Here is an 11336-nt window from a genome sequence, read left to right as displayed (position 1 = left end):
TTTCTATGATGTGCTATTTGTATTTTTATAGTTGAGATTCAATTTATTTTATAAATATTCGTAGAGAGCCCACTATGCTAGTCTGCCACCAGAGTCTCAAAGATACACACTTTAAATATGACCCTTTCTCATGGGTCTGACAGCTGATGGAAAGAATGGTTAGCTAAAGCAATCCCAAATCTGTAGCGGACTAAACAAATACCAGATATACTCGAGTATAAGCCGCGTTTTTTTCAGCACATTTTTATGCTGAGAAAGCCCCCCAGTTTTTGTGGTAAAATTAGGTGCCTCGGCTTATACTTAAGTATATACAATAGTCCCTTGTTCAGGAATGTTTCAGTTGTAAAGAAAATACAATAGTAAGAGTCATTTGAATTTTATCCATTTACTGTGATAACACCTATTTCGTCAGTGTTCTATATGTCTTTAGTTTATGGGAAGTGGAGAATTGTCCAATAAACATGGATTAGCTAGTCTTTGAGGATACAGCTATGGGGAAAATAGTAGCTTCTGCCCTTAACTGGCAGTGGGTTGGACAGAGATAGACAAGACCACCTCTTCATTGTGAAACTGGCTCTGCTTTGTGCATCAGCTTCAGAGGTCCCTGGCAGGGAGTGTTGTTAAGGCTTTCACAGAGGACATAGCTCAGATACAGGACATTGAAGGTAGGGTGAACCCTGACCAAAAATAAGGACATGTGAGAGTTCTAACTAAGAAATAGCCACCACCTGGAATTTGGGGCTTAGCCATGCTTAGGCGTTGGTCTCCTGGCAAGGAAGGCAGTTCATAGAGGCAGATGCCTCCTGCTCGTTCCTCCTTGGATTCCTGATGGTCCCTTTTCCTCTGTTGCTCCAGAGAAACAGCAGGACTAGAGGCAAAATTGTTGCACTTTGAATGACTGCTTGAAAGCTTTTAAGACCTCAGCCACTTAAACAATGAACATGGCGGCCGCCCAGAATCACTAAAACCGATTGTAGGCCAGCTGATGGGAACGTCTCATGAAATCATGACCCTGAATCAAGGAGATGAATCCCATGTGGTGTCAGCTCTTCTTTGCTGCTATTGTCTCTTTAAAATGACTTGAAATACATTTGCCAATTCAGCGTTTTTCCAAATATGTAACAGTGATATCAGTGAACGTTAATCAGGCTTTGCAGCCATTACCCTTAATTTGTGCCAAATTTCCTACTAGTGTAGAAATGATTTTACTTGTTTTTACATATATATCTTCTGTTTATTTTTCTTGTCTTATACTCTGACGAGGACTTTTAATACACGAGTGACTAGAAATGGTGAGAATGAGCACCCTTGTCTTGTTCCTGATTTCGAGGGGAAAGCTGTGAGTCTTTCTCCACTAAGAATAAGCCGGCTGATGACTTTTTCTTTGTGCCCTGCATCCTATTGAGGAGTTTCCCTTCGATTCCAGTCTCCCGAGGTTTCCATTAGGAAAGGGTGTTGCTGCTGTTGTTAGGTGCTGTCACGTCAGTTCTGACTCATAGCAACCCTAGATCAACGGAAGGAAGCACGTCTGAGCCAGTCTGAGCCAGCCACTCTGTCAGTCCATCAGGAGGGGCTTAGATGGTCCCAAACGCCTTTTTCTGCAGCCACAGAGACTCGTGTACTCCCTTGTTCTATTAATCTGGTGTGTATCATGTTGGGGGCTTTTCTAGTGTTGGACCACCCCTCCATTCCTGGGAGATAGCTCACTTGACTTGGTTAAAATGTCTGACTCTTTCAATATGCTGTTGGACTCGGTTTAAAAACTAAAACCAAGCTCGATTTTAACTCATCATTACCTTATAGGTCCTGTAGAGTAGGCTATCCCTGTGGGTTTCTGAGACTGTAAATCTTGATGGCAGTAGAGAACCTGATCTTTTGCCTATCGAGCAGCTGGTGGTTTTGAACTGCCATCCTTGCTGTTAGCAGCCCAATGTATAACCCACTGAGCCACCGGGGATGCTGGATTTTGTTTGCTAGTTGGACCTGGTAGAACTGCCTCTCTTGTTTTCTGAGACTGTAACTGTCAGGAATAGAATGTCTCATCTTTCTCTTGACCGCTTCTCTGCCACATTCTCTGGTTATTTCCCTCTTCTGGTTTCTTATTTCTGAGACCACATTTTTATTTTATTTAATTTTTAAATTTTTTAAATTAAAAGATCATTTTATTGGGAGCTCTTACAACTCTTATAACAATCCATACATCAATTCATGAAGCACATTTGTACATATGTTGCCATCATTCGTTTCTAGACATTTGCTTTTTAATTGAGTCCTTGGTATCAGTTCCCCCTTTTCCCCCTCCCCCCTACCCTCATGACCCTTTGATACATTAAGAATGACCATTAATTTCATATTTCACATTGACCGGTCTTCCTTCCCCCAGGGTTTCTGTGAGACCACATTTTCAGTCCAAAAGCAAGCACCCACTGAGACTCTTGAGACTGAGGATTTGCCAATTTGCTCTGTCCTCGGCACCCTTCCTTGCTTTGTGGGAGCCGTTTATATCGGCACTGACTTTCAGGGGAGGCCCTGGCAGACATTCCTTTGAGTCAGAAGGAGGCGCGGGCTTTCCCCTAAAGGACATCCAGGACATAGGCCTTGCTAGTCTCAGGGTCCTAGTGGCCTTTTGGTGGCTGCGGGAGTTGTGTCCACTTCCATGACATACGGGTTGCTGAGTGTAAGAATGGACTTGACAGCTTGGCGGCGCCAGCACAGGTCTCCCATGAAACCAGTACCAGCGGTTTTGCTGGGGCAGTGTTGTGAAGAAGTCAGAGTGTGAATTCTCCTACTTTGTTCTTAAAAAGGCCCGAGCGATTTGGGACCTTCGCCAAATCGCTGTTCCTTAGAAAATTGAGCATTGATTTTTCTATCTCCATAGAGAAGACTCTTGAACTGTTGTTGATGCCATTGTTGATTTAGGTCCTCTCAACTCTTTCCGGCAGGCTTTTATAGTTTTCATTGTGTAAGTCACATCCTTGGTTAAATTTATTCCTAGATATTTTCATTTCTTAGCTAGCTGCTATTGTTCGAGGGGGTTCTTGCCCTCTCCTCTCAGATTTCTCTTTGCTGGCCTGTTTGTGCGCACTGATCCGTGGGCTTTTCTGTACACGGCTGTCCTTCCTCACATGTGGTCTCACATCCTATAGTCTGAGAAGTGGAGACCCTGGAGCCACGGCACGGGAAGTCCACATGGAAAATCACAGAAATTGATCAATTTTAAATTGCACGCTTTCCAGAGTAGTGCAGTGAAATCTCATGCCATCACATTCTTTCCTGCGTGGGACCTGCATATCTATTGTCCCATTGTCCAGTGTGTACACTACTAGGACTAAGCACCAGTCTCAGTTATCACTGTTCAAATAACAGTACTTGTGTTCAAATAACCCTTATCTGACTCAATAGTATTTCTATGAGTTATTTGTGTTACTTTCCTATTACTTATCATTAATGTCTTAATATGCCTAATTTATAAGTTAAACATCAGAGTTATATATGGATAGGAGAAAACGTAGGATATATAATATACCTCAGTACAATCCACAGGTTAAGGCATCTCCTGGGGGTCTTGGAGCATATACCCCATGCCTTAGGGGTGGGGATGTTACTGTCATCTATGAACAGAAATCATTTTATTTCCTCCTTTCTGATTGGGATACCTTTTGTTTCTTTTTCTTGCCACTTTGCCCTGGTGATAATGTCCAGTATTTGTTGACTTTTTTAACATGATTCCCAGATGATCTTGATGGGTGGCTAAATTTAAATAGTGACCTCTGGTAGGGAATGCCTCTTACAACAGGAACAAGACACAAAGGGCATGTGACTTATAAAATTAACTACCAGGGTCTTTGGACCAATTGGTTCTTTAAACATTCACGTGAGCTCTTAAGGGTGAGGGGCAAGATGTATGTGTGCCCAGTGTGGGAGGGCTATTGTTAGGACAGTTACTGAAGGTGTTGTAACTTTCCTGGGGACACGGGTTAATGGAGTAACCAGGACGACCATTTCAGGTTGCAAAACCTTGAAGACCTCGTTGAACACATTTGTGATAGGCCTGGTGGTGGGATGTTCAGGGCACGAAAGTGGACCTGAGCTCAGGCTCTGTCTGCACTGTGCCATCCTTTCCTTCCCTGCACTGTAACGTCCCCGTCCCCTGATGAGCAGTGGGGCCTGCTTGGGAGGGATGGATGGGGAGTCTCCAGATGTGGCCTTTCTCCGTTTGCTGGATTTGGCTTTGGCCATCTCATTCATTACAACTTGAACCCAAACTCAAGTATTTAGTGCTCCCTTTGGGCACAGGTCTGTGCCTCTGGGACAGGACCAGCCTCAGGGGGACCCCATAAATAAATTGTACTTGAAGACAGAGCAGTGGTTCTCAACCTTCCTCATGCCGCCACCCTTTCATACAGTTCTTCATGTGGTGGTGACTCCCAACCACAACATTATTTTCATTGCTATTCATCACTGTAATTTTGCTACTATTATGAATCATAATGTAAATACCTGATATGTAGGCTGTGTTTTCATTGTTACAAATTGAACATAATTAAAGTATAGTGATTAATCACAAAACAATGTCATAATCACAAAACCATATATATATTGTGAAATATTTGTTTCTAATTACAAATAAATGAAATTTTGTCTTGAAGCATGGTATAGCATGGGTAACAGTCTTCTCACCAGGTACTTGTACGTGGGCGGACCCACCTGGAGACAGATAGAGGAGCAGTCTCTCGGTTCCTAAGACCATTGGAAATACATGTTTTCTGATAGTCTTAGGTGACCCCTGTGAAAGCGTCGTTTGACCGCCAAAGGGGTTGCAACCCACAGGTTGAGAACCACGAGATAGAGGAATGATGAGGAAGAATCCCAATTCAGTCTTACTGAATCAATCTTACCCAATTCAATCTTACTGCAATTTCAAAAGGAAATGATTGAACCTTCTCATAGAAAATATTAGCAACATTCCATGATGCTCACCTTCTCGACACAATCGCTGAAGACAAAGCGGGTGTATAAGCAAATGTGGTGAAGAAAGCTGATGGTGTCTGGATATCAAAAGATATAGTGTCTGGGGTCTTAAAGGCTTGAAGATAAAACAAGCAGTCATCTAGCTGACAAGCAACAAAGCCCACATGGAAGAAGCACACCAGCCTGTGTGAATATGAGGTGTCGATGGGATCAGTTATCAGGCATCAAAGAACAAAAAACTCATATTATTGTGAATGACAGGAGTTCAGAGTGGAGACCCAGAGCTCATTTGTAAGTAACTGGACATCCCCTTGCAGAAGGGTCACAGAGAGGAGATGAGCCAGTCAGGTGCAGTGTAGCAACAATGAAACACACAATTTTCCTCTAGTTCTTTCATGCTTCCTCCCCTCCCCACCCCCCACTATCATGATCCCAGTTCTAACTTACAAACCTGGGTAGACCAGAGGATGTATGCTGATACAGACAGGAACTGGAAACACATGGAATCTAGGACAGATGAACTCCTCAGGAGCAGTGATGAGAGTGGCGATACCTGGAGAGTAGAGGGAATGTGGGGTAGAAAGAGGGAACTGATCACAATGATCTACATATAACCCCCCTCCCTGGGGGATGGACAACAGAAAAGTGGGTAAAGGGAGATGTTGCACAGTGTAAGACATGACAAAATAATAATAATTTACAAATTACCCAGGATTTGTGAGAGAGGTGGGTCAGGGAGGGAGGGGGAAAATGAGGAGCTGATACCAAGGGCTCAAGTAGAAAGCAAATGTTTTGAGAATGATGATGGCAACAAATGTACAAATGTGCTTGGATGCATGGATGGATTGTGATAAGAGTTGTACGAGCCCCCAATAAAATGATTTTTTTAGAATTAGCAACAGTGAGCATGCACCCCATTATTATAAAGAAGCATAAGCTATTAGCCATGATAAAACTTCCTGGGTGAACATGAAGTGGAGTGGTATTCAGGATCTTGTAAGGCAAGTTTACAGTGCTCACTGCCTTCAGACCGTTCCCCTAAGTAGAATATTCTGGCATGCACCCAAGTAAAGATGGCCTTCCTGGGTTGCAGCAAGGCAGGTTTTACTACACCAGGACCGTTTTCCCCATTCTGTCTTCCATGGACCTTTCCCCCAGTTATCTTTTGAGAACTTTGCTTTTGTACATGCTCTGTAATAAAAATAGAAGTTAAAATCGTAACTGCTATAATGGAAATTTAAACTGGAACTTACCTTCTATCCACTTCTTGAGTCTTAAACTATATATAGTGTGGATCACGTGGTTACATATTATTTACCATGAAATAAATCCACTTTACCGTTTCAACTTGGTTGTGTATTTTCAGTTAAGCACAACTGGGAGACCATGATAGAAGCAATTCAAAAGCACATCGGCTCTTTAAATTGGCATTACAAGTCGTCTTTGAGGGAAAAAGCTGTGACCTATGTCAATTCCTATGGAGAATTTGTTGCAGATCATAAAATAAAGGTACTGTTTGAGTTCTTTTGTGTTAATCATTACCTTTCCTTATTATTGCTTATACCTGCCTTTAAGTAAAATTCTGTGTTGGGCTTTAAGGACTATCACTAACGCACACCCTCCACTGTTAATTGATCTCAAACGTCGGGCAAAATCGAAGAAAATTGCACTTTAAAGAACACTTTATTTAAAGCTATTATTTGCCCTTTGATTTCAGCCATTAAAAAAAAAGAAAGAAAATGTTTAGACTAAAAGGTTCATAGTTCAAAAGGCTACATAAAAATGCTAGCAGTGGAACCCTTTTAAAAATGGTGTTTTAACGTGAATGCCAATGTATAATATTGACACATAGTATCAAAATTAGTGCTTTATGAATATTTATAATCTTTAAGAGTTATTATAATAGAACCCTAGTGGTGCAATAGTTAAAGCACTCAGCGGCTAACTGGGAAGTTGGCAGCTCCCACCTACCAGTTGCTGTTCAGAGAAGGCTGTGGTAGTCTGCTTCCATCAAGGGTGAAACCCTGGGAGGCAGGTCTACTCTGTCCTGTAGAGTTGCTGTGGATCAGAGCAGCTTGACAACAGGGTGCTGGCTTATTTAGGCTCATCTGTTATAAGGTCAGTGCATAGGAAAATGAGACCCTTTTGACACAAACAACATTGAGTTTGGAGTTATGGAAGACAGTGGAATTGGATCCTCCACATCTGGTTGATAGGTTTGTCGTTGTGCTGTGGCACAGTGTGAGACAATTTTGATAAGATGGCGAATTATTTTGGAGGCATGTATTATCTCTAACTTTAAAAGGTTCAAGATGATCCCTTTAAAACTATTACATGAGCCAGTTTGAATTATATCATTCATAGGAAACATGGTAGAAATACAAGTTAGCTAGTTTGTTTCTCAGATTGTGATACAGTGGGCACATTTTGTTGGATGAGACTGTCTCCCTAATCAAGCCTACCCTGGCTTACTTCCCTGGGTAGCGATGTTAATGAAGGAATGTCATGTTCTTCCCTCTGCACACGAATGGGCACTGCCACTTTCTTGCTCTGTTTCAGACTTTCTGTAGTTCCTGTGCTCGTCTGCCTTCTGCCATTTCCCTGATGTGGTACTACCGCCCCCTTCATTGACATTGGGACTTTAAAAATGAAAATATATTTACAAGTTACTTATGTACTTAACCATAGACAAACAGTGGGCAGCCTTTGTTGGCAGCCCAGATACTGGATAATTAGGATGGTATGCAAGGTTCTTTATACTTCGCTGAAATCTCTATTTCTCCTCCCACACATAGCTTATGTTCCCGCTACTTCTGGCCACTTGCAGTTTCCCAATACCAACTTCTTTCAGGCCCTTGTGTGTATAGATGGAACTCAGATGGCACAGTGGTTAAACACTTGGCCACTAACCAAAAAGTCAGTGGTTCAAACCAACCAGCTGCTGCAGGGGAGGAAGATGTGGAAGTCTGCAGAAACTCCAGGGGGCAGCTCTCCCCTGTCCAGTAGGGTCTCTGAGTTGAAATCTACTAGATGACAAATGTGGGTTGTTTTTCTTTGTTGGATGGGGGAAGGAGGATGTGTGTTTGTGTACCAGTAAGTATAGGAGGGGACTTCAAAAAGCTTGTGGAAAAAAACAGAATGGAAAGATAATGCAATTTTTATTTGAACATTCTTTCCTCCTGCAAACTTTCTGAAGCACCTCATATCTGTATGTGCGCATGCACACGCGAGCACACGTGCGTGCACACACACACACACACACACACCCCTATACACACATGTATGCAGCTGCACACTGCACGGTTGGCAGTTCAGTTCTGCCCGGAAAGGCCTACCGTGAGTCCCTGAAGGACCCATGAAGCACATGTATAATGTTGAGAAACATGGGGGCTCCGGGGTCAGAATCCACTGGTTGTATCCCTATCTGTTGCTCTCTCTTCCTGGTCCTGCAGACCTCTCTGAAATAGTTTCATTTTTATCATGTCCCCTTAAAATATCATTTTTAAATATCTTTTTAAAAGCTGTCCTTTGACTAGCTTTCTAGTCTCTTGTCCCAATCTCATCCTTTGTTTAATATTTGGTAATGACTTCCATGTTAATGCTTAACACATTGCACTATTATTTGCACGTTCTTATTGAATGTGAATCTCTGCAAGGGGAACAGCTATTTTGTATGGGTGTCTGATACGCTCTAGTATTTGTCGACTAAGTGAAATGTTTTGTTTGTTTGCTTGTTTTTTTTCAAGGCAACCAATAAAAAGGGACAAGAAGCTTATTTTACTGCTGCAAATTTTGTCATAGCAACAGGGGAAAGGCCACGGTATTTAGGACTCCCAGGAGATAAAGAATACTGTATTACTAGGTAAGACGAGAGGCTCTGCATTTTCCCAATGATGAACATACTCACCTAGTAGCTGAAAGCTAAGAAGTCTGAGTCCACCCTGAAGGACCTCGGAAGAAGTTCTGGTGATCTACTTCCAAAAATTCAGTCTTGAAGCATCTGTGGAGCTCAGTTCTAATCTGATGCATGCGGGAGGTCAGGAGTCGGAGTCAGTCTCAACGGATGAGCTGCGGTCTTTCAGAATGCCTCTTGCTGTTGTTGAGAGTCTCCTCCGGGAAGCACTCGCCAGTGCACCAGTTTGTGACACCGGTTGCGGTTTAGAGTGTTGCACCGGCTCTCGCCCTCTGTTTCGGAGTTCTTCCGGCATTAGCATCAGCTCACTGCCCCCGTCTAAGCTTTCAAGTTGCTATTATCAGTTTGACCCATAGAGAGAGTTCTTAAAAGAGCTCAGTGTTCAAGAAAGTCCTTTTTCGCTCCGTAGGGGAATTATGGCCCATGTAAGGTGCTGTCACTGCATGCTTTGGGTTTACAGGTTGAAGGTTTCATGGAAGAGTTTCAGGGCTTCATCCAGCCTTTATGGCTCCACGAGTCTGGAGAGACTGTGAAATTCTGTGTATACATCTTTGATTCTACAGAATCTTCGATGGAAATATTTGGTAATGGTAGCTGGACACCATTCAGTTCTGATCACAAGACAAAGGAGGCAGTTGTTTCCGGAAGCAGGTAGTCACGCATTCCATTGTATATATTGACTGTATTTTGATTATTTATCCATCTGTTGATGGGCATTAGGGTGTTTCCATCTTTTTGCTTTCGTGACTAGTGCTGCAGCGAACTTTGGTATCTCTGTTTGAATCTGTGCTTCCAGGTCCCAGGAGTGCAGTTGCCAGCGCAGATGGCAGTTCTGTTGTCAGACTTATGAAGAACGGCCATTCGCTTTTCCTTTCTCCTCTGTAGTGGAGAACACTTCCAATTTGTGTTTCTGTCATTTCCTTTTTGTTTTTTCTTTGTATCTTATCCATTCTAGTGGGAGCAAAGTGGTGTCTCATTATGGTTTTTATTTTCTTGTGGTTTTTAAAAATTACCAACTAGTTGACATTTCCTTTTAACTCTAAATTGTATTGTCTTTATGCATTTTTAGTGTTACTCTTTCTCATTCCATGAAAAATTCAAACTAATGGCAAGTGAAAGTATATACAATGCATGAAGAGAAAGTAATAATGCAAAGAGAAAATAAGGTTAGGCAAATAAAGGATAAGCTCAGTGGTAAAATGTCATGTTAGGATTCTGTAGAGAAACAAAACCAGAACACCTTTGATTGTATATATGGATGTAAGAGGATCAATATATAAATGAGAAGGAATATAACAGCTAATTAGTGCACACAGCAGTACAGAGGGCTCAGTTCAACTCACTTCCATGGAAAAGTTACTATACTGGAAGTCCTTCAACTCACGAGGCCACTGGGTCCAAGGTTAAGGAAGCAGACACCTGAGTCTTCTGTAGAGCAATTCAGGCTATCCGGGCACAGGCAGCAAACAGCAGGGCGGGTCACCAACATTCAGCCAGAAGACAGGATCCAACAGTCCCAAGCTCAAGGGATGTAGACACCAGCAGCATGGTGAAGCAGGTCTCCAAGGAACCTCAAGCTCTAGCGACATGATCCACGGGTTGGCTGTCCCACAGGAAGTGTAGCTCACAAGTTGAGGCAGAGAACTAGCTAAGGCAGCCACATGCTGCTCTGATCACCAGAGGGCAAAAGAGAGAGAGACGGGGCTCACTGAGCCGTTTATCTCTTTGCCCTCCAATCAAACTGCGACCGTATTAATCCCACATGTTTTTATTGGACAGGTTGGCACAATAAACCTACCTTTCACAAATGTATTCTACAAATAAGCAGCATAAAAATGTGCTGCTTATTCCTGTGTAATAACTAGACATATAGTTTGGAAGTTTGGCTCTTAGCTTCCAAAACAAAGAAGTAAATACACTGAACTTTAGAGTTTGCTTTCTATGTGATAATAGGGAATCAGCTGATCAGGAGAAGCATGGCTATTCCTAATTTTCTGATTAAACAGGAATTTTCCCTGGATATTTCCCTTTAAGAAATCTATTTTTCACTGTATTACTGGTCAGATGAGTAGACATATATGTATGGACATCCAAAACAAATGCTCTTCGGCTCGCCACACGTACTGCAGCCTAATGTTTTCTATTTGTGCTATTGTTTTGTGACCCATTCATCTGTTTTCGAGGCAGGCTTCCTCCTTTAAATTCTCTCCACTGTAGACACAATGTCAAACTGTGAAATGTCTCTTTTTGAGTGTGTCTTCACTCGAGCACCAGATTGCTGTTCACCCAACAAGAGACCATCCCACGTGGAAAGACACATAACTCGTTTTTATTGTTTGTCTGTTTGTTTCCCCAGCGATGACCTTTTTTCTCTGCGCCATTCCCCCGGCAAGACTCTCGTTGTGGGTGCGTCCTACGTGGCTTTGGAGTGCGCAGGGTTTCTGGCCGGCCT

The 11336-nt window shown here is 42.5% G+C and overlaps 1 protein-coding gene across 1 annotated transcript in view; it reads left to right on the top strand.

The window, feature by feature from the left end:
- The window catches only part of TXNRD3 (thioredoxin reductase 3), a 45596-nt gene that overhangs the window by 14888 nt on the left and 19372 nt on the right, over nt 1-11336 (top strand). The window contains exons 6-8 of the mRNA XM_045290152.1: nt 6338-6480; nt 8718-8833; nt 11241-11328. Coding sequence (XP_045146087.1) covers nt 6338-6480; nt 8718-8833; nt 11241-11328 — 347 coding nt within the window. The remainder of the gene's footprint in view (nt 1-6337; nt 6481-8717; nt 8834-11240; nt 11329-11336) is intronic.

The sequence above is a fragment of the Echinops telfairi genome, unplaced genomic scaffold (assembly GCF_000313985.2).
Source record: "Echinops telfairi isolate 266 unplaced genomic scaffold, ASM31398v2 ScPeMD7_31;HRSCAF=116, whole genome shotgun sequence".
Taxonomy (NCBI): Eukaryota; Metazoa; Chordata; class Mammalia; order Afrosoricida; family Tenrecidae; genus Echinops; species Echinops telfairi.
The sequence above is the reverse complement of the archived record's forward strand: the minus strand, read 5'-3'. Positions and strand labels throughout refer to the sequence as shown.